We start from the raw sequence: 24,314 nt of genomic DNA on the forward strand, positions 1-24,314 counted from the left end.
AAGTCAGGCAGAGAAGATCAGATACCATATGTTTTCATATGTGAACAGGAGAAACTTAACAGAGGACTGTTGCGGAGGGGAAGGGGAAAAAATAATTGGGGAGAGGGAGGGAGGCAAACCATAAGAGACTCTTAAATACTGAGAACAAACTGAGGGTTGATGGGGGTTGGGGAAGAGGGGGAAATGGGTGACAGGCATGGGCATGGAGGAGGTCACTTGTTGGGATGAGCACTGCATGTTATATGGAAACCAACTTGACTATAAACTATAAAACAATAATAAAGTTAGAACAATGGACAAAACTAAAAAAAAAAAAAAAGAAAAAAGAAAGACAGCCATCATTTTATACCCTTGTTACAGATCCCCTTCTAGAAAATGGCTTGAGGGGAACAGTGAGCATATATCAGCATAGCCTCCGGGGAGTGGGACTGGGTGATTATAACAAAGCTATTGGGGACATAGGCTCACGACCGTCTATTTTCTATACAGTTCATCCCCAGACCTCCGATTCAGCATGGCTCTGTGTGATCAGGAGAAGACTTTCAGACAACAGAGAAAAGAAAACATAAAGGAAAACATGAAGAAACTCCTGGGTCCAGAGAAGAGTGGAGGCCTGTATTCTATACGTGACGTGAGTTGGGAATTTTTCAGATGTTATTGCAATTCAGTAATAATTGTGTTTGTACGGTCTCCCCCGTTTCACCCAAATATGGAAATCAGTGAGATTAACCGTTATATCTTGAGCTTTTTAAGATGAGCTAAATACAAATTCTCTGGGGAAGATTGTCACAAATGCTGCCCATATTTAGCAATATTGACCAGCTACAGCTTTACAAAGAGGCATAGGCCTACTTCTACACAAACAAGAAGTTCATTAGTTAGAAAAGTTTAGTCTCACATGTAGAAAGATCATTGAATTAATTTTATTTTATTTTTATTATTTTTTAATTGAAGTATAGTTGACACACAATGTTGCTTTAGTTTCAGATGTACAACACAGTGATTCAACAAGTCTCTTCATTGGGCTCACCATGAGTGTGGCTACTGTGGGTCACCACACAACGCTGTTACAACACCGTTGATGAGATTCTCTGTGCAGTACCTTTCACTTCCATGATTTATTCATTCCGTAACCGGAATTCTGTATCTCCCACTCCCGTCACCCATTTTTCCCATCCCCCTCGCTCCCTCCCCTCCCCTCTGGGATCATTGGATTAACTTTAATATGGACTAAGATTAAACAATTGTGAGACTTATCATCACCACACAAGAAGAAAGTGTTACAAATCTTGTTAATGATAACACAGTTAACAAAACTACATGGAACAGAATGGGAGAGATAAAAGGAATTGTTTCAAATTCCTAATATTTCATAGCAGGAAGCTACAGGCTGTCATCCCAGATTGACCGAATAGTTAAAGAATGATGACCTCTGCTTTTTAATGTTTTCATCATCCTAGTGATTGATCTTAAAATTAAAGTATTTTTGTGAATAAATACAGGAAGTACAATCCTTTATTTGTACTTTAACTTCTTTCTCTTCCCTTAATTTCCAGGAAAATATATATCATTTGTTATTCAATAACCTGTAATGTGTAAGCCAGATTTTGGTCATTTATCTGTTCACTTATCCATTTATCCCTTCACTGATCTATCATCTGCCTACCTACCTATCCATCTGTCCATCCCCATTTATTGGTCTATCCTTTTATTAAATGCTTAAGTAATTGCATTTACATGTATACATATACATATGTATATAAATTCTGCATATAAATATACATAAATTCTGAATAAGGAAGCCAGATGGGCACCCCTGTTCCACATGTGATTGCAGATTTCCAAATGTGTTATTATGTGGACATAGGGGTGTTTGAAAGCCAGTCCGCTGCTGCCGGAATGGCTTTTATGTTACAGGATCAGACTCTATAGTAAAGTGTCGCTTATAGGGAATTTTTGCTGAAGGAAAGCTTGGAGGAGAAACAAAACCTCTATTGAAGTTCTACTAAGGAAAAAAAAAAAAAAAAGACTTAGAGACTTCTTTTCACCCATCCAACTTGCTTATCACCATACAGATCCCTGGTAGCACCTGTGATTGATCGTTGTCTCAGCTTAATTACTCTTTGAAGACATTTCCTTCTCTGTGTATTACTCAGAAGTTTTGAGCGTCTTGAGAAATTTTTGTCTTTGCTTATTGTTTTTAGTGTATAGTAAATCTTTCAGCAACAGATCTATAGTCTTCTTTTCGTCCCCATCCTTTTTTGGTGTTTTTATACCCTTGGAGCAGAGAAATGATATTTCAATTTTTTTTTTTTTTTCATTTCTGCCATTTGTCACTTGTTGAGACCCTGCTAAAAACTAGAGATGAACAAAGCCGGACAGTCACTGTCCTTGGTGACTTTAAAGCCTAGTCGAATAGAAAGTCTTCTTAAGATAGATCTTAAGCAGATAACACAGTGATGTGTTAAGTTCTTTCTAAAAAGAGGTGTGGGGCACCTGGGTGGCTCAGTCAGCTAAGCGTCTGACTTTGGCTCAGGTCATGATCTAACGGTTCGTGGGTTCCAGCCCTGCATCCGGCTCTGTGCTGACAGCTCAGAGCCTGGAGCCTGCTTCAGATTCTGGGTCTCCTCTCTCTCTGACCCTCCCCTGCTCACACTGTCTCTCTCTCTCTCTCAGAAATAAATTTTAAAAAAAAATAAAAAAATAAATGTAAAAAATGTTTAAAAAGAAGTATGAACGGAAGGATAGAGAGCCGACAGTGGGGTGACCCACTCTTTCTCTGTGGCGGAGAGGTGGCAGTGGGGTTTGGGACTCACTGACCCAACATAACGGCAGCTGAACACATTGAATATCTCAAGCCAAAGGAGTTTGAGAACACAGAGCAGGAAACTCTCTGTGACCTCCTCTCGCCCTTCTCCCCTGCAGCAGGCCATAAGACCCTCATGCAAGAGGTCCCCTCCCTGTACCTGGAAGAAAAGAGCTCTCCATTTCTCCAAAGACAAAGGAATTCCAGGAAGAATTTAAACAGACAGGTCTTGCTAAATTTCCTCCAGTTTTCTATATTGCCACTCGTACTCCGACCTATCCTATTTCCACATGACTACCCACTCTTCATCAAAACCTAGCATTAAAAATACTAAGGTATAACAATTTCTTTGGGTGTTCATTTCCTTGTGAAGTTTCCCAGGTCACATAAAACTTCCCTTATACACATGTGTATGCTTTTCTCCTGTGCATCTCTCTTGTCGGTTTCATTTTCAGAGTCAGGGACCTTAAAAGTGTCGTGGAAAACCTTTTCCTTCCCTGCAATGGAAAAGTCCTCCTGGAATTGAAGACTGTTGGTCAGGCCCGGAGGAATGAGTTTGCTGGAAAAAAGGCAGGAAATGGATCCCTCTGTAATTCCTGGCCCGCAACTCCTTTGGGAGACCCTGTTTTGTTATCTCGGCGTTTCCCTGCTTTGCTGCTTTCAGTTATTTGCAACAATCCTTTCTTTCCCTCCTAGCTGCTGATCTATGCTCTGCACCCCTCACAACCGATCGAGTGGCCTCCTAATCAAAGAAAGATCAAATGTCATCAGATGAGAAATCCTTCACTCTTTGCCAGAGGATTGCCATGTCCCATAAATCCATGCTGTCCTTTGCTACTTCCCTCTTGAATTCAGTGGAGAAAACAGTTCGTTTTCTTTGCAATGCAGATCTGCGTCAGACATGGATGGCCGATCCCAACTCGGAGCCCCAGTGTATCAATTGGCCCCCCCAGGGCCCCAGGGCTGCTCCCTTCCTGCACCCCTCCCCATTTGTCTGTCTCTACCTCTGTGTGAATTTTTACTATAAAAATATAAACTCCGACATGAAGGGGAAAAAAGAAACAACAAAAAGTCTCCCTGGAATGTGCATTCCCTTCCCCTTTCTCTCTACTTCTCTCCCTATGTTCACAGACTTCTCCAGAGTTTTCTGCCCTATCTCATTCTCCTTCCTCACTTTTTCAGGCTTCAGACCCCATAATTCTACTGCATTTGCTCCTCCAGTCGCCGGTACTCATAAGTGCAAAAGACCTGGCCCTGTGGGCCCCCTCCACCCCCACCCTGTAGGTGCAAATGATAGATGCCTCCCTCCTTTTTGAAACATTCTCTATTCAGTGCAGAGTCTGCTCCTATCCCTCTGCCCCTCTCTCCCTGGCCCTTCCCCTTCCTCTCTCTCTTAAAAACAAATAAAACATTTAGAAAAATGAATTTTCTCTCCTTTCTCTCTCTTCTGTGTCACCTGTGTAGGAAGAACTCCCCCCAGGTATACCAACAACTTAGAACCTCCCTTCTGAGCTTCACACCTGAATATCTAGGTACCTACTTGATTGCTTCACTGGTATCCATCACATCTCTAACTCAGCATGTCTGAATCTGATCACAGCGCCTCTGTTTTCTGTAGTCCCGCTTGGGCCTTCCCTCCCCCCACATTCTGTTCGCTCTCAAACCCACACTTAAAATCCTTTCCTCACTCTGAGGATTGGCTTCTTGGCCTCTTTCTAGCTTCCGTTTTTGCCAATTCACCCCCAGTTCACCACACTCCTTCACTAGGTACCTCTTGGTCGCACGTCCCCTCACAACCTTCCTTAGCTGGTTCTTTTCCACACAGTGTTTCTTGTCTCTGCGTGCTTCTCTGTGCCCCCCTGTCCCCGCCCCACCCCCTTTTGAGGTAACTAGGACCCTCCCAACTTTAAGAGCCATGTACTTGGCTTCTTCTGAGGCTGTTGCCCTCATCAGCACCTCCCTTCTTCCCCCCACATCTGTTAGGTCTCGGTTATATTCTCTATGGCACAAATATATGCACATTATCTTTTTAGCATTTATGACGCTTGCAGTTAAAAAATACGCGTACGGATATTCATTTAATGTCTGTTCTCTCCAGTGGAAAATAAATTTCATAACAGCGGCTGTGTTATTTCCCCTTCATATTCCCAGCACCGGCAAAGGCTCCCAGCACACGGTAGATCCTCAGTAAGTCCTGTGTGGTGGGAGTGAGGACCCAGGTTCAAGAGAAAGCTTGGCACCGCCTCCGGGGGGTGCATTAGCTAGAGGAAGGGATCTGAGACTCTGAAGCGAAGAACATGGTATATCAGGTTGTGAGGCAGGAGACACAGGTGGAGGAGAAGGTCTGGAGGATAAGATCCCAGTTTGAACTGTTCAGTTAGAAATGCACGTTGGGGGACAAGATGCCTGGGTCAGTCGGTTGAGCATTCGACTTCGGCTCATGTCGTGATTTCATGGTTCAGGAATTCAAGCCCCACATTGGGCTCTCTGCTGTCAGCACCGAGCCGGCCTCATATCCTCTGCCCCGCCTCTCTCTGCCCCTCCTCCACTCGTGCACTCTCTCTCTCTCTGTCTCTCTCAAAAAAATTAAAATAAACCCAGAAATGTATGTTGGTGCAGATATCTAGTTGGCCTGTGTTCTTAGGTTTCATTTTTAAAGAGAAAGTCACTACTGTAATTCCGTAGGCACCCTTCCTTTTGTGGAAAAAGGAGTGTTCCTGGGAAAATGAAACTTGGCCTAATATTCATACTAATTGGCTTTTCTGTACCGGATGGAGAATGAAGTAATTGTTTTTCTGTGGAATTTTCTTCAAAAATATCAAATCCACGTTTTTGGAAGTCATTCCTGGAATTAAAACTTTTCTCATTGTTGTTTTGGTTCAGTCGAGAGTTTTTTCTCTTGTGCAAAAGAATTAGATTAGATATATTCAGACCCACCCATTCCCACAACACAAGTAACATTTTCCAATTTTTAAAAAAAAATTTTATTCATTTTTGAGAGAGAGAGCGTGCGCACCCAGGCGAGAGCGGGGGAGGGCAGAGAGCAGGGAGACTAAGGATCCCAAGCAGGCTCTGCACTGACAGCAGCTGGCCGGTGTGGGGCGCGATCTCAGGAGCCGTAAACCATGACCCGAGCTGACTGAGCCACCCCGGCGCTCCTTTCCTATTTTTATGTTACTCCTTGTGGGGAAGGGTATCTTAAGTTCCCGACTCCCTTGCTCTCTGACAAGACTTCACTTTCTATTCAGTTCTGGCTGATTGTCCTCCTCAAGGTGCGCAGGAGCAGGCTGCCACGGTGGCCTGGCAAAGAAAGAACAGTCCTACTTAATTCCCGATGCAGAGACTGTGCTTGTCTTATTCCCAGGGTTCAGTGGACAGCATCCAGTTTAGGACTTCAGTGTCAAATGGAAATGTCAAATAAATTAGAGCAGCATAAACTTGGACACAGCCCTTCACTTCTGTGTTTCCCTTGTAAAATGGAGACTGTGTCTCTCATTAGGTACCAGGATGAGTCCTAGTGCTTATAAGCATCCATCACGATGTATAAGAGCATGTAGTAGTTGCTCCAGAAAATAGTAGCTATTATACTTGAGTGTGGCTCTTCTACTACATAATACCCGAGGGTGATAGTTGTCAAATGTAAGAAAATCTGAGCTTTTCTCTCTGGATAATTAATTAGTCAAATATTCGAGGCATCTAGTGACTCAAGAGTTTATTCTCTTAGGTAGTGACTTTTTAAAAAATGTATTCTCAATCATTTAAAAAATGCTTTAAAACTTTGTTGATTTTAATCATGTAGATAGAAGTCTTTCTAAAATGACAGGTCATTCCTTGTCCTGATTGAACTGATTGGAGTGTTCTCAGGTCTGTCTCCTTTGCAAGCCGCTGCCATTTCTCCATGCTTTGTGTGTTCCCTTGAGGTAATTTCTCCAAACCACTCCTTTCTCTTTCAACTTTGCTGTTGTGGAATTCAAATCTGATAAGCAAGCTTGTTGTTAGAACCATATCTCTGAGAAGTGTGATTGCTTTATGAATAAAGTCCTGAGCTCTTTCCTATGACTAAGGCCTGCAAGACTTTGTATGTGGGGATTTTTGGCATAGTTGAATTGTTCAGAGGCCATTCTTATAAATTTTTTGATCTGAAAATAGTTTTTTGTCAGATGAGGTTCCCAGATTATAGTCTTATGAGAAGGGAAATGCTGCTCAGTAGTTTACACTCCCTAGTAACTGGCCATAACAAAGCAACACTGGTTGGGAGACTAGATCTGGAACTGTAATAGTGAGAAAGAAAGAGAAAATAATTTTGCTCTAACCTACATTCAGAGAATAAAAGAGAACGTGTTTCCTCTCAAGGCAGAATTATGAAATACGTTCAATTTCAACAAATACCTTTTGATGAAAATCAAAACGGACCTTGAGTAATATATTCTGTGAGTGCTCTTCTGCACTTAAGTTTGTCATATAAGTGAAGTGAAAGACTAGAAAAAAGAGTCCATTTGGTTGGTGATAGAGAAAGGAAAGCAAAATGGTTTCTGAAGGAGGTAATAGAAGTCAACCTTGACGAGTCAGGAAGAAGGTTCATTCCTTGTTTCTGTGGCTTCTGTCATCCAGAATACTCTTCCTCTTGCTTCCTACCTTCCTGGTGACCATAGCCCTTTGTACTCGCCATTTCTGTTCCCCTGTCAGACCGCAAGTATTGCAGCGCGGACAGTGGGGAACTCCCAAGACTGAAGGACAGGAAGGTGCAGTGAGCAGGTGGGAGCTTCCAAGGGTCAAGTTTCAGGACTCGAGAGGTGGAGTTGGAGTTTTCTCATCTGCGGTAGTGATGGCATGTGAACAGCCAAAGGAATAAGAGGGCTGGAAGTTGGTCTAGACATGGATGTCCACGAGGCCCAGACGGTGCTCAGTAGGGTGGTCCACCATGAGGCAGGTGACTTCTGAAGACTACAGAGCTGGCGGGGAGACATGCTCTGGGGGAGGCGTATGGAACACATGTGTCAGGAGCAAGGAAGGGGGAGGCCCGTGGGGACAGGTGCTGGATTTGCTGCATGTTTCAGTGATTTGCTTTATAAATCAGATGTTACACAAGGAAGTTTACTGGGCTGAAGGGCAGTGGCCTGATGAAAACAAAATGCTCGTGACAATAATATATTTTAATGTAATGTAAACTTACTATTTAAATTATACATGTGAATGGGGCGCCTGGGTGGCTTAGCCTGTTAAGCGTCCGACTTTCGCTTAGGTCATGATCTCGCGGTTCATGGGTTCGAGCCCCGCGTCGGGCTCTGTGCTGACTGCCAGCTCAGAGCCTGGAGCCTGTTTCAGTCTGTGACTCCCTCTCTCTCTGACCCTCCCCTGCTCACGCTGTCTCTCTCTCTCTCTCTCCTAGATATAAGTAAAACATAAAAAAAATAAATTTCACATGTGAAATTATGGCTCTGCTTGGAAAAATTGTAAATATGTTCAAACGAGATCATATATACTATTTTTTGTACGTTTCATGAAGCAAATCAGGACAGTGACTTGCTTCTCCTTGTGTACAAAGGTGTTGCCTAAGTTCCTGATCAGAAACGGACTGGATGGCACCTTGGGAGGGCTGGTACTGGGCACAGGGTGTGGGGGAGGCAAAGCCCCCTGCAGGGATTATCGTTCACACAGTCCGGGTAGCCATGTCTGCTCTTGCTTTTGATATTTAAAACATCAATGCTCATTAATTTTCAATACAGCTTCTCTGGCTCCTTTTATAAACTGGTTTGGAGTTTATATGGTCAGTTCAGGGTTGTAAAACCAGGTCTTGGCTCCCTCCTAGAATGCGTGTTCAAGTGCTTTGACTCTGTGCTTTAGGGGGGCAAAAATTGACTTTCAGGAAAAGCAGATCAAGAGAGGGTTCTGATTTTATACTTTCTACCACACTTTTCTTCAAACTGGCAAGAATGTAGAGATAATTCGGGGCAAATTAGAGGGCATAGAAATAAATAATCAGAACTAAATTTCAATAATGTGGAATTTGTGACATCTTCATTCTTTATTTGCCTGATTTTTAAAATTTAAATCCAAGTTAGTAACATTTTAATGTAATAATGGTTTCAGGAGGAGAATTTAATGGTTCATTGCTTATATATAATACCCAGTGCTCATCCCAACAAGTGTCCTTCTTAATGAGCATCTATTTAGCCCATCGCCCCCCCCCCCAATAAGCTACCAGCAACCCTCAGTTTGTTTTCTGTATTCAAGAGTCTCTCATGGTTTGCCTCCCTTCTCTGTTTTTATCTTACTTTTCCACCCCTTCCCCTATGTTTTGTTTCTTAAAGTCTACATATGAATGAAATCATATATTTGTCTTTCTCTGACTTATTTGCCTTAGCATAATACACTCTAGTTCCATCCACATTGTTGCAAATGGTAAGATTTCATTCTTTTTGATCACTGAGTAATATTCCATCATATGTATATACCACATCTTCTTTATCCATTCATCAGTCAATGGACATTTGGGTTCTTTCCATAATTTGGCTATTGTGGATAGTGCTGCTATAAACATTGAGGTGCATGTTCCCCTTCGAATCACATTTTTGTATCATTTAGATAAATCCCTACTAGTGCAATAGCTGGATCATATGGTAGCTCTATTTTTAACTTTTTGAGGAACCTTCATACTGTTCTCCAGAGAGTGCAGAGGTGTTCCCCTTTTTCCACATCTTCAACAACATCTGTTGTTTCCTGAGCTGTTAATTTTAGCCATTCTGGCAGGGGTGAGGTGATATCTCATTGTGGTTTTGATTTGTATTTCCCCAATGATGAGTGATTTTGAGCATCTTTTCATGCGTCTGTTAGCCATGAATGTCTGGATGTCTTCTTTGGAAAAGTAGATGTTCGTGTCTTTTCCTCATTTAATCACTGGATTATTTGTTTTTTGAGTGTTGAGTTTGTGAAGTTCTTCATAGATTTTGGATACTAAGCTTTTATCAGATTCATTTGCCAATATGTTCTCCCATTCCATCAGCTGCCTTTTAGTTTTGTTGATTGTTTCCCTCACTGTGCAGAAACTTTTTATCTTAACAAGGGTCCAATAGTTCATTTTTGCTTTTGTTTCCCTTTTTATTTGCCTGATTTTATCAGTGAAAAGAGAAAAAGAAATAATTTGTCGGTCATATTACTAACAAAAATGAAACCCAAACATATAACTATCCAAATGATTATAACTATCTGTCTTTGATACGATTGAGGAATTGGCATAAGTAATTCTAATACTTCTCAACTTTTTTGATTTGTAGTCCTCTTTCATACTAGTCAATAAAATTATAAACTCTCTTAGAAATTGAAAAATGCATTTAATGAACTGGTCTAGGCGTATTAAAAAGTACTATAAGTAAAATATTTCAAGGGGGTATTTTACTAAATACTCTATAATAAAGTGAATTTCTATCTAATATCACTAGAGTTATGTATTAAAAACACCCTTTTCCCAATAACAAGTGAAAAGTGTTTGTTAAGTGAATAATTTACCAAGGAAAAAATTTTCTCTGTGTGTTTTTCATAAATTTTGAGCATTGTTTTAAGACTTGATAGTTTCAGCACAGAGGTGGTTACATACTTTTCTCTTAACTCTTTAAAACATGAAATGGGCTATGATGGTTAAATCTATGTGTCAATTTGGAGGGTGATTTTAGGTGAGATTAATATTCAGATCAGTGAATTTTGAATATATCAATTGCCATCCTTAATGTGTGTGGGCCCCATCCAATCATTTGAAGGCCAGAATAAAATAAAATCAGTCTCCCTGAGCAAGAGGTAATTCTCCAGCAGACTGCCTCTCTCTTCATCTGCACCATTGGCTCTCCTGGGTCTCTACCTACCAGACTTCAGACTAGAACTGACACCGGCCTTAAACCCACGAACTGTGAGATCATGACCTGACTGAAGTCGGACGCTTAACCAACTGAGTGACCCAGGCACCCCTAGAACTGTATTATTGACTCTCCTGATTCTGGAGTCTGCTGGCTCATACTGCAGATTTGGACTTGCCATTCATTCTGATTTCATGAGCCAATTCTATATAGTAAATCTCTTTCTAGAGAGGTAGATATGTAGATACATCTTGTTGATTCTGTGACTCTGGAGAACCCGGATTAATACAAGACTTTTTAAAGGAGGCAAAAGTCTTTGTACAATTTTCAGACCATAAAAGTCTATGAGAATGTAAAAAAAAAAAATCCTTAGGCATTTTAGAATTTTCTTTTGCAAGGGAGGAAATTAATAATATCCATATGCCCCTGTATCACAATAATGTAATCAAAACCACATGATTTTTGGTCAATGAAAATTCATTTCCTGCAATCATATGAGAGAAGTATGTGAAATATTCATTGATATCATTTCTGCACAAATTCTGATGCTATAAGGTCTAAATATAACCCCCAAACTCTCAACAACCTTTAATGCTTTTAGATTTTGAGCCAGGACTAACAGCTGCGTCTTATAACTCTCCAGTTATGTTTTTGAAAGTTATTTCAGAATGACCAAGTCTATTAAAACATCCAAATTTAACCTTCAGTTGTTAGGTAAAGTTGTGCTGATAATCATCTGAAGTGACACATGAATCTGAAATATAAATTAGCCAAAAGTCAAATGGCTTCTTTCAATAAAGATTACTCTGTCTTTCTGAACAATGAGTAAAAGGAAAGAATAAGTTATGGTGTCAGTGACACCTTCATTGACACCGTGCTTCTGCGGCCTAACGGCTGTCTGTATGTGGACAAGGTGTTTGAATTGCTCTTCATCTGCAAAACGGCAATAATGCTGATCTCCTTTAGAGGTCTGGAAATATTAAATCAAATGCATTGAATGAAAGTACCCATGCTCATGCCAGACACACAGTATTTTCTTGACAAGTCTAATCTCCCTTTTTTATAGTTAATAAAAATTTATACTTTTATAGGTTTTTAAAGCTTATTTATTTTGAGAGAGAAAGGGAGGGGAAGTGTGTGTGTGTGTGTGCGTGTGTGTGTCTGTGTGTGTGTGTCTGTGTGTCTATGTGTGAGTAGGGGAGGGACAAAGAGAGAGGTAGAATGAGAATTCCAAGCAGGCTCTGTGCTGTCAGTGTGGAGTTTGATGAGAAGCTTGATCTCCCGAACCTCAAGATTGTGACCTGAGCCAAAATCGAGAGTTGGACGCTTAAGCAGCTGGGCCACCCAGACACGCTATCCTATGCTTTTATAGTTTTATATTTCATATTCTGGAGTAGTTATAGAATCTAGAGTGTTACTAGTAGCAAAAAGCCTCAAGGTTATTCATTCTACCCAATATTTCTACATGGAATTAAACAGAGTCCCAAGAGGATTTTCTTTGCCTCAAGTCACAAAGCTAGTTGTAAGGAAAGCTTTCAGAGACAGTGGAGCATAGTGAATTAAAAGCTTTGGAGTCTGACAGATTCAGCTTTGAATCCACAGGACATTACTTTAGCTGTGTGCTAATGGAAAAATGAACTTCTTTGTGTTTCAATTACTTTATCTTTAAAATGTAGGTAATGATATAGATCTCAGAGTTATAAAAATTAAATGATAGACATAAAAACAGATTAATTCTTATGTAATAAATGAGGATGGTAATTATAATCTTCATGGTCATTCCATAATGTGATTATTCAATTTTTATGTTGCAAACATCTGACATTTTTTTCACCTGATAGCAGCTCAGATATCGGACTTAAAAATCTTATGTGAAACCTCTCTTTAAGAACTTACTGTAAAGCAATAATGAAAACAATGGGTTATACAACAACGAATTGCAGAGTAAGTGGCTATTTCCAGAAAATTCCTAACAACGTAAAATAGGCATCCATAAGTTGTGCTGGGCTACTACTGGCTTATGAAGGACAGCTGGGGATTAGAGAAGCCTTATGTTCAGTTTCTCAACTTTTCTTATTAAATCCAACTCTGAACAACAATACAGGTTGTATGTTTTGCGTTAAACAGTGTACTCTGTTAGTGAGAGTTTTCTTTCTCTAAACTATCTGATTTGTATTAGGTTTAATGTTATTTTTAATAATACAGTATTATAAGCAACCAAATCAAAATGTTCAAATGCCCCTAAATTATGTCTGAATAAATTTTTTAAATGTTTATTTATTTATGTATTTATTTTTGAGAGAGAGAGAGAGAGAGAGAAAGAAAGAGAGACAGAGAGAGAGATGGCTTGGCCTGATCTTAGGCTCAGTGCTTGGCATATGGCAACAATAAATGTTCACTCTTATTATTACATTGCCTATAAGCTCAACTCTTCTCTCAAGGCCTAATTCAAATTCCTCCTCCTTCTAACTTCTTACCTGGCCTGTTTACGACTACACCATACTGTCGTCCATTCACCCACTTTATAAACCACTTCTGTTTCCTGTCTTAGCTTTCTTTCCCTTCCCTACAAGTTTTTAAGAGCCTATGTATTTTATTTTATTGATGATTTAAACATTTATGTTTAAGAACATTCTGTGCATCTAAATATACACCGGTTCAAAGCCATTTTAATTGCTCCATTGCACTGAACCGGTGGAATGTGTTTTCATGAATGAGGTCCCCAACGTGCATCTAATTAGGATGCCTAGGGTCTTTCAGTTTGGGACCACTTGGTATTAGACAAAGTCTTGGATGAGGAAATTAGTCCTAGGTGTCGTGCTCTTCACTGTCCTGTCCCCGCTAGGACCTAACCTCCACAGACTTCCCTTTCCATACATAAGAGTTCTATAGTCCTTTTGGTCCTTATAGTTCGAAGACAATAATTCCATGTTAAAAATGTATTTATTACATTGGTCAGTGAACACCCAAGGATCAGAATCCAAGTGCTCGAAACACAATGCATCCGTGTTGTGTATTGTGCATTTCTGAGGTGGAGGGCAGTATTTCCCCTGCAGACGGCCCCCTTCCCTGGGGTCCATCCCCTGGGCAATGGCGGCATCATCTGCTGGGAGCAAAGCTAGAAACCCTCGCGGTCTGACTCCTTCCTCTTCTGTGCCTGACATTGGATGGGTCACCAGCTTCTCCTTGTAAACGTACCTTGATTCTGTTTCTGTCCTCATAAGCGTCACTTTAGGTGTAGAAGAAAGGAGGAATTGTTTTCCATTCACACCTCAGAATAAGAGAATACCGTGACTGTTAGAAGCAAGACGGAATTGCCAAAAGTACTTGAGCTCATCTCTGCACATGTGCTCCGTGATTTGGACATTGATTCTGCAAATGAGACTTTGTCACAAACGTAGAAAGTAGAACGTGATAACAGTAGGAGATTTTGATGCAACTCCAGCCGGAGCATCCCCACACAGCTCAGGTTCTGCTCTGCCGCCCATGGGAGTTTCTTTCTTCACTTTGTTTCCTCTAAAGCTTTGAATTGCTCCGTGATCTAATATCTTTGCTCCGTGAACTGGTCAGTCTTCTGTCTATAACTTCTTCTTTGATCATTGTTATTATTGGGAAACAATGTCAAACAAAAGACACCTCCTCTCCCTGGCAATCTCAGTGCGTCCACATCATCCTCTGTGTGTCCAGCAAGTATTTCCCTCCATCTGCCCCCTATTCCTTTGTCCTCCCACTGCCTTGTCCTCAACAGGCTCAGAATTTTCCTGGAAGATGTTGGATTGTACTCACTATGTGCCTGATATTCTGAAACACTGGTTATTAACCATTTTGGTCTCAGAAATCCGTTATACTCTTAAATATCAAAAACTTCCAGGAGATTTTATTTATATGGATTATATATCTATGAATATTTACCACATTAAAAACTGAAACTGAGACAACTTATTAAAATATGTTTTTACTTTAAATAAGTCAATGTCATATTAATATAAATAACATTTTATGAAAATAATCAGATTTTTCAAGAACAAAAAAATGAGATCCACTTTTACAATTATCTTTGTTGTTTGACTTAATGGAACACAGCTGGATTCTCATATCTGCTTTTGAATTCAATCTGTTGCTATCGCACGCATCCTATAATTTCTTGAAAAACTCCATCATACTCCCATGAAGTAATGAGGACAAAAAAAGGCAAATAACATCTTACAGCTATCATGAAAATAGTTTTGACCTTGTGGGCACCCTGAAAGCTGTGTACACTTTAAGAACTATTCCCTAGGGTAGAGAGAACCCATCAGCTCTCTTAAGGAATAATGGTTCGGGACCACAAAGAAAATGACAATCTCTCGCTCTCCAAACAAACACTTGTGTTTTAGTCATACTGCAGACAGCCTTTGCTTCTGTACCGGGAAGACTCTTGGATGACTCATGCTGCTTCCATTTCCAGAACAGCCTCCTTCCCTGCCCTAGACCCTTCCTATTGAATAACTGTGCATCTTTAAAGTTAAGCACAGGTTTCTTTTTCAGTTACGAAGCTCTCTGTACCTTTACAGTTTCTCTGATTGGAACTCACCACACCTTCTGAACCTCATGTAACTACCAACCTGTAGCACTTTATTTTAGTAAGGCTATGAGCATGAGCCCCAATATAGGAGCCTGGGGTTTGACTCCCGACTGCTATTTATTGGCAAGTTTTCGTGGTCTTGCTTCCAAGTACCTTGGTTTCTCACCTATAAAAGAGACACTTCATGTGGATTTTGTGGCAATCAAATGAGATCATTTCTGTAAAATACAGAGAACAGTTCCTATCAGTTAGTAAGAGCTCAACAAATGTCATCTGTCCCTATTTGTATCTGCCTCACTTAAATAAAATACACTCCCCAGATCCACCTGTGATGCCTGAAAGATAGATAGAAAGAAAGAAAGATAAATAAATACCACTCAGTGATATTTATTTAATAGATTAAAGAATAAATAAGTTTTGTAGGTCTTGTCAAGGTCTTTTTTAATCGCTTTTTTGAAATGAGTCATGTATTTTGAAATGAGTCAGCATAAAGGAGTAGTAAGAATTATGGGCCAAGAAGGCACAGTGCTTACTTAACTAGAGGTTACCAGCCAATAGGTCTTATGCAAGTAATATCACCATTGTAGAACTTCCATCTACAAAATGAGCAAAGACTTTTTTGTTCACCTTACAGGATTTTCGAGAGGATAAAAAAGAAAAATGTACCCTAAAGCAAGCCAAAAACTGCAAAGGGTTAAGCAAATATAGGGAGTTGTGGTTGTCGTTATTTTTAAATAGGGTTAGTTGGTATTTTAGTACTGTCTGCTTTCCAAGATACATTAATTCTTGGTTGTCTCTTATGAAACATTTTCTTTTTTAAAAAAAGTAGTTACTATTGGGGCGCCTGGGTGGCTTAGTCGGTTAAGCATCCGACTCTCGCTTAGGTCATGATCTCGCGGTTCATGGGTTCGAGCCCCGCGTCGGGCTCTGTGCTGACTGCCAGCACAGCCTATTTCAGTCTGTGACTCCCTCTCTCTCTGACCCTCCCCTGCTCACGCTGTGTCTCTCTCTCTCCTAGAAATAAATAAAACATTTTTTAAAAATTAGTTATTATTAAGGTTCGAGGGAACTTACAATTCTTGATTACTAACTGTGAAACATATAACATAAAAATTGAAATGAAGAAGGAATGTGTTTTAAGACTTTACAAATGATCTCTTTGCTTCATCATTCCAGGTGCCTGTGGTGGCCATACTGGGTTCGGGTGGAGGGTTCCGAGCCATGGTCGGATTCTCCGGTGTGATGAAGGCACTATATGAATCAGGAATTTTAGATTGTGCTACTTATGTTGCTGGTCTTTCTGGCTCCACATGGTTAGTATACATTTTAAATCTTAGTTATATCATGCTAGATGTTTCACATTTATCTACCTCAAACCTTAGAAAAGAGGACGTAGAAAATTAAACGTTAACTTCACATTTCTGAAGTGTTCCAGCTTGATAGAATAATTTGCTTCTTAAAAACGTTTTTAAGGCAAATTCATACATAATGATAACTCGTCATGAATTTACTCCCTTTAAGCCTGTTTGTAACTTAAAATGTAGTTAAATGTAAAATTTAAAAATAGATCAATTGAGATTCTAAATAAATATCACAGAAGTGGAATAACATACTCCACCCGTAATTAATTTAATCTTCCTATAATTTTCTGATTTGTAATCTTTCAGCAATCATGTCTAAGTCTACATGATTCACTAGGTATTCATTTTCTTCTCTAGGGCAAATAGAATGAAATGCAAGATACCTTAGTATATAGAGGAAGAAAAACAACTTTTGAATGCAGAAATGCAATAAGTTTCACTGATTTGCATATAATTGTGAAATTAATCCTCTAAATGTATTTAAGCTCAGCAAAATCTGGATAGAGACATAAAACATCTGCATGTATGATATTTGTGCCCTGTAGATTTGCCTTTTCACAAACACGTATAAAACACATTCAAAGACTACTGTGTGCTCTTTCGTTTGCCTAACTCATAGAAGTACATTGAAAATCAAATGTTAGTTCTTCCCCAGATGTCTCAACTGTGAGGGTCACCTTATTACAAAACGTCTGACTTTGACTTACAGGGCTTTTTAATCATTCAGCCATAGTAAAGTTCATCTATTATAACACTATATTATATATGTCTAGCATTTTAACATTTCTGAACCTTCTCATCCTGTGAGATGGATCTGAGTTTTTCGTTTTTCAACTAAAGAAAATTTGATTCAGAAGCCAAGTGATTTGACCCAGCATGTAACGTCAGGCTTTTGAGCCTCTGTTCTAGGATTCTTTGAACTAAACCATAACGTTTTCTTGGACAGTGATATATTCTACATAGAGATTCACATATAAAGAGTCTATAGGTTCTTAAATATTTTGAATCAGATTCTTTAGCTAAGAAACAAAACTTAGAATTATGGTTGCCACCTTCTTTATATGTACCCTCAAAATGATTTATCTCTTTTGAAAAAAGGGTGTAGCCCATCATTATTCTTTCCCTTGAAGGAAAGAGCAGGCACCTGCCTGTTTAATGAGTAATATGATGGAAAAACTTGGACCCTTAGATTAATTCGCCTACTCAAGCATTTTGTTATTACTCTCCGAGTGGCTTTCTTTTTCTGAGTTCAATATTTGTTAGATCCCTCTGGTCCATCCCTGACTAATCCATTGCAGGAATCTTACTTTCATAACGACAGAGTAGGTATGATTTGGGTGCTGATTTGAGCGTATAACAGTGTGTGTTTAGGCTTAATTAGAGCCGCAGTCATTGCTTTGGTTACGGATTTGGGGCAACATCTTATATTCTCCTGTCAGGGTTCTAAAAACGAGTACTGTAAAATGTAATAAAGAGAATTTTAAATGTTACAGGCCAGTCATTTAAACATTTACAGATCACACATTTATATATACATAAACTTCTGCTCCATCCTTCATTGTCTACATTTCTCAAGATTAGCCTTCTCTTGTTTATTCTATTTCCTCAAAGGTCACTCCCTCTTAAAATCCTTACAATTGATTTTCACCTGAAACAACCTAATTTTCAAATACAATAGTGTCTTGAAATTCTTTTTCTTCTTGACTTTCTGGGGGACCCAGGGAGGATGAAGTTGGCAGTTGGGACATCTCACACATGAGCTGTCCCTCTTTCAAATCCCTCCTACTATGCTTTTGTTTTTATTTCATCCTTTCTGATTCTCTGTCCTCCATACTGTCTTTACTACTTTCACTGCTTTTCTCCTTAATGTGAGGAGACCTCCTTTTGTTCTGCTATATCTACACACCTCTCCCTTGGTAATTTCACCAACTTCTACCACTTCAGTTATTACTACCAATAATTTAGTTCATGGGGCTCTAGAACATCCCAAAAGCTAATGGACCAAAAAGGGAAGAAAATCCCTAATGGATAATGCAAAGTAGCTGTCAGAGAGGAGCATCAAGTACAAGATGACCTTGAGGTCAAGGGTGGAGAGTACTTCAAGCAGTAGTGGGTCTTTTAATAGAGTGAACATCTGCGAGAAGCTTAGCTTGGAACTGGATTTGGAAATCTTTAGTGGTCTTAGCAAAAATCACTTAAGTAAATAAAAACCACTTTTGATCTTGAAATTGCAAGTAAGAAGTGAGTAGAAGATGAAGAAAGGTGGGTAAGTAAACCTTTCAGGAGCTGTACTTCAAGAAGGGGAGTATAGGAACTCAGGGGAGGGTTTTGGTTTTGTTTTGTTTTCAGAATTTCAGGGACTTGGATATTTTTGTAGAAGTTTAAAGTAAAGAAATAGTATTATAAAATTTTTTTAAGTAAAGGAAATAGTGTAGAAGGATAGATGGAAGATAAAGAAATAGATGGTTCATGGATAGAAAAAGATTCAGACAGAGACAGGACAGGACAAGAGAAAAAACACAAGTGAAAGCTGTTCATTGAAGAGATACTTCCTGAGACAGAAGAAAAGGTGGTCAGGATGATTCATGTTAATTTTCTCTTGAAAAGTATAGACAAGAAGGTAAAAAGTTCAAAGGAAGGAATTCGGAAAGACTTGGATAAACAAATTACACTCTTGTGTATGTAAGTTTTTATATTCTGCTGACACATGACTATTACTTGGCACAAATGAGGTAATACGGAAGTATCTGGAGAAGCCCTGGACCTCCCATAAAGTTTTCTGTGATCACAAAAGAGAATTTTATGTAGGACAAAGGCTTCCCTTGTAACTGCTAGTACCTTTATGGTAATTATTTCTGAAATTATTTTTGGATGATATGTGTTATTCATTATATGTAAATATTAGCCAACCAGTCAGCACAGCTTCATTTGCAGAATCATAAGGGGCTACGGGCTCTTGACTGCCATGCTTGAATGGTGTTACCATCTAAAGAGAAATGAGAGTAGCTCTACAACTATAGCGGTGGGGCTCAATTCATTAAACTGACCCCCAAATGGAATTCAAGAATGAGAACTTTCAGTTCAATAGTCTGAAGACTTCCTGCAGCATTGAACAATGAAACAATTTTAGGAAATGTTGTCACATAAGAGGTGATAGACTAAAAGATCAAGATGTAAGTTAGAGAAAAATATGTTGTTTGAGGTGGTGATTGTGCTTGTCTTGTTCACCTAATGGATCTCTCCAACTCATCGCACATTTAATGACTAAATAAAGATGTACATAAGTAACTGCATTTTAAAAAAGTTTTTTTATGTTTTTTATTTATTTCTGAGAGAGAGAGACAGTGTGAGCAGGGAAGGGTCAGAGAGAGAGGGAGACCCAGAATCTGAAGCAGGCTTCAGGCTCTGAGCTGGCTGTCAGCAGAGCCTGATGCGGGGTTTAAACCCACAAACCATGAGATCATGACCTGAGCCAAAGTTGGACGCTTAACCGACTGAGCCACCCAGGCGCCCCAAGTAATTGCATGTTGAGGGGGAAATTAATCTAGAGATTTCTTTAGGGTTTCAGTCTATTTGCTTCACAAATGTCAAGGGTCTTCTCAAGTCATTCCAGATTTTAGTTGCTTTTGAGACTTGCTTTTGACACTTTTTTAAGCACAGAAATTCTATATGTTTACCCCTAAGGATTCTGATTTTTCAAGTCCTTGGAGGTCACTGATATTTTTTTTTCTATTTATTTATTTATTTATTTTTTACAAATAGTTTATTTTCAAATTAGTTTCCACACAACACCCAGTGCTCATCCCCACAAGTGTCCTCCAGAGAAGGAAGCAGCAATTCTGACTACACCCCCAGAGCTCGGCAGGGGGCCTGGAATTGCCCCAAGGGGGTTGCCTGGGAAGCTCTGTCTAAGGCAATTTCAGCGGGGCGCGCGGACGGGGATTTGGAGATTGGAACTGGCCTGAGTTGAAGAGTACAACCAACTTCGGCTGCGCCCCCGGTACGGGGAGTTTACACGCCCAAAAAAGCGAGGAGCAGTGCTTGGTTCAAGAAGGGACTGGAGCGCCGTCACTCTCCTCCCCACAACCGCCGAGGCAGAGCTCCCGCCTGAGGCATTGGATCCCGCCACGCCCGTCCCTGCCTGAGAGCTGCCCTCCTCCCTTTTTTTTTCTTTTTTCTTCTTCTTTCTCTTTTCTCTCTTTTTTCCCCAGAACACTGACCTGATTAACTCTGGTCGCCGGCTTGCTTAAACAATCACAACGAGTCCATTCTGTAGATGTAAATTCTACACCTACTGACGTTTTCATCTCTTTGAGGAATAATTAGGCTGTATAGTTTCTCTGGATAATTCCAGCACCCTTCTCTCACCTATCCAACCATATTCTACCCTTTACCTCTTTGAAAAAAGCTTCTTATCCCTTCTGCCTGTTCATTCTATTTCCAATTGTGCCTCATCCCGCCCTGCTTTCTCTCTCTTTCTCTCTGCTCTTCAACCAGCACTGCACACACACGGCTACTTAACTGTAGCTGGGAAATCCGGTTATATGCTTTAAACCGTTCTTTGTCCATCAGTTTTCTTCTTTTTTCCTTTTCTTTTCTCCTTTTTGACCCTTTTATGTATTTTATACTCCCTATTATTCACCCTCCCTCCTCCGTCTTTTCTCTTAACTTTTTCATTTTCCCTCTCGCTTTGCATGTTAGTGGAGGTCACTGATATTTTAAAACACTGGCCATGTGATCAGGAGGAAGAGACTGCACTGAGAATCCCTTATGGAGTTTTGATGTGATTTATGTATGAAAATTTCACACATAGCCTGAAATGCATTCGTATGGAGAGAATGATGTGTCCCAACATATAAATATGTTGAAAATTTAGATGCAGATATCTTCAGATTTATAGAGAAATAAGTTGAAGATCCTTTTGTTCATTAATTAAGTATAGAGGCCCTGCTGTGTCTAAGTCACTTAGTTGCAGAAATTTGATTGATATAATTGGGAGCCATGTAATAGCAAAGAGATGAAAATTCAGCCTTAACTATAACATCACAAATTGGAGTGGTGTTTGCATGCTGTAGATGGTAGCATGTCCACAGAAACTAGTAATAGTGAATCCTGCCTTGGTGCAACCAAGGAAACAAAGGCAGCTATTTAAAGAAAACTGGCCATTGCCTACCACTCCACCTTTAGCATAACAAAGCTAAAACTCAGGTCTTGGATATCACCACAATGACATGAAAAGTCTGTCCAATTTCACACTCAAGAATTCTAAAAAATATAGGGGTCATAAATGCTGAACAAGCAGAGAACATTAACCTGGTGCCAATGGCGGAGGTATCTAGGTCTATCTGTCTTTGACTAGGGCCTGCATCCTCAAACCACTTGCTTCATGATAGGGAAAGAATGAGAGAGGGGAAGGGGAAGAGAAAAATTACCCCAAGTGAATGAGTTTACTTCAGCATTTAGAGAAAAGAAATGGACTGCAACCATTCTACATGAAACAGAAAGAGAGAATTAGGCTGACATCTGTATACTTTCTGGCCATTTGAAAAAAATCTGTCTCAGACTGTGGCACAAGTCCTAGCTTTTGAGCAATCCTCCAACCCCAGAGGAAGGATTTTCTCGATCTAGAGCCAGTGGCTAACACTGAGGGGAAGGGAAGGGAAGAGCCTTCAGATCTTGGTGGGGGCAATTCATGGGGCAAAGGTACTTACTCGAATCATAAGTTGATTCATTTAAAGACAAGCTAAGTAGAGATGGAGAAGGAAAGTCTTAAATAATGTATTTTAGATTTGAACAATTGCATTTTTCTACTGAATAGTTGGAAAAGACAACTTCCAACAGCAGAACGATCATATTACTTCCTTTTTATCTATCTTTTGAAAAAAATCATGCTGAGGCTAAATTGATTTCTACTGATATTGTTTGGTTCTTTTCTTTATTTTTACCCCACTTCATTAAGGAAAGGTTTTAATGTATCTTATTATAAAGTAAAATTGGGTTGCATACGATAAAGGTAGAAGTGAAAAAGGGTAAGTAAATATATAACTAGAAATTCAATTAAAAATTCATTCTATAACCTATAGCTGTGAAAAGCATGAGACACAGGCTTGAGTTTAAACTTTCTAAAATCCAAGGCAAAATCCAACTATGTACAATTACATAATACAAATTTTAATAAGCTAAGGGCAAACCAATAGTCCAGGGAGGTAGAAATTATTCTTGTTAATAAGACCAATAAAAAACTTCTTAGTGTTCACATAAAGAATGAAGCATATCCTGAATAGTTCCAGAATCAACCATGTAGAGGCTCAAAAAGATGTTTTATTTTCCTATTTTTATTATGTTTTAAAGTATAAACCAATACATTCCGTCAATGTGTACAATTTTATTGAAAAGTATGATGAGGTCCAGAAAACCAGATGTTTGTTGATTTTGATGAATCATGTGATAGACCTTGGAATAACTACAGGAGTAGATATATCCTAGTATCTCTCAAGTACTCTAAGCTGTATTTTTTATAGATATTTGGTAAGTATCCCGGGCTTGGGTTCAGAGTAAGTCTTTTTTATCTATCTTTATCACATGTTTTGGGGGAATATTAGGAATCCAAGGTATGTAATAAAGATCTTTTGGGGCGCCTGGGTGGCTTAGTCGGTTAAGCGGGTAAGCGTCCGACTTTCGCTTAGGTCATGATCTCGCGGTTCGTGGGTTCGAGCCCCGCGTCGGGCTCTGTGCTGACTGCCAGCTCAGAGCCTGGAGCCTAGTTCAGAGTCTGTATCTCCCTCTCTCTCTGACCCTCCCCTGCTCACTCTGTCTCTCTCTCTCTCCTAGAAATAAATAAAACATTTTAAAAAAAAAAAAGATCTTTTAAGAATTCCTGTTTGTTATTTTTTATTTATTATTTTTTAAGTTTATTTATGTTATTTTGAGAGAGAAAGCTCACATCTGCCCATGGGAGACGCAAAGGGAGGGAGAGAATCCCAAGTAGGCTCTGTCCTATCAGTACGGAGCCCGACATGGGTCTCAATCCCACAAACTATTAGGTCATGACCCGAACCGAAGTTAAGAGTTGGATACTTAACCAACTGAGCCACCCAGGAACCCCAAGGATTTTATTTTTAAAAAAAAATTTTTTTAGAGCATGTGTTCTATTTTGGGTCTCTCATCACTCTCTGTTTGTTGACTTATAATTATTCTCAATTTGTCTCCAAAGAACCATGAATCCAATAAGAAGTTCTAATTTAATGTGAAGTGGAAGTGGTTTGGTCTTTAAGAACTAAAATCTTATTTAAGAGATTTAATAAGCCTATCAGGGGAGAAGACACATTTTAAATTCTCATTCGGTTATTAATTGGGGAACTGTGAACATTTATTTAAATTTATCAATCCTCTCTTTCCTCATCTTTAAAATAGAAGAATTGAAGGCTATTGCAGGTCTTCAAGGCAATACCTTATGTACAGTTAACCAGCACAGGCTTAAAGAATGACAGAGACTCAGTAAGGGTTAGATTTCTCCCCTCCCTGAAGGAAAGATAAACCATTATAGTAGGCATTTTGATTTGAATGTCAAGGCAACAGGAGATTAAGCCATGTCCTGTTTTCTCTTTGGTTGGATGAAGGGGTGGAGTATTTATTTCTTTCATTATTTTGTTCTCTCAGTTCAATAGTTCAAAAACTGTGCTTTCCCTGTGCCCGGCATTTGCTAGTCATTGAAGCTACAGAAGATAAAATAAGCA

At 39.5% G+C, this 24,314-nt stretch overlaps 1 protein-coding gene across 2 annotated transcripts in view; it reads left to right on the forward strand.

Moving 5' to 3' along the window:
• Positions 1-24,314, forward strand: part of PLA2G4A (phospholipase A2 group IVA) — a 160,465-nt gene that overhangs the window by 84,869 nt on the left and 51,282 nt on the right. For both annotated transcript variants that reach the window (XM_039257200.1, XM_039257201.1), the window contains 2 exons: positions 490-631; positions 16,394-16,530. In XM_039257200.1, the coding sequence (XP_039113131.1) occupies positions 490-631; positions 16,394-16,530 (279 nt within the window). The remainder of the gene's footprint in view (positions 1-489; positions 632-16,393; positions 16,531-24,314) is intronic.

This window comes from Hyaena hyaena, unplaced genomic scaffold (genome assembly GCF_003009895.1).
Source record: "Hyaena hyaena isolate Hyena2069 unplaced genomic scaffold, ASM300989v1 scaffold_606, whole genome shotgun sequence".
NCBI lineage: Eukaryota > Metazoa > Chordata > Mammalia > Carnivora > Hyaenidae > Hyaena > Hyaena hyaena.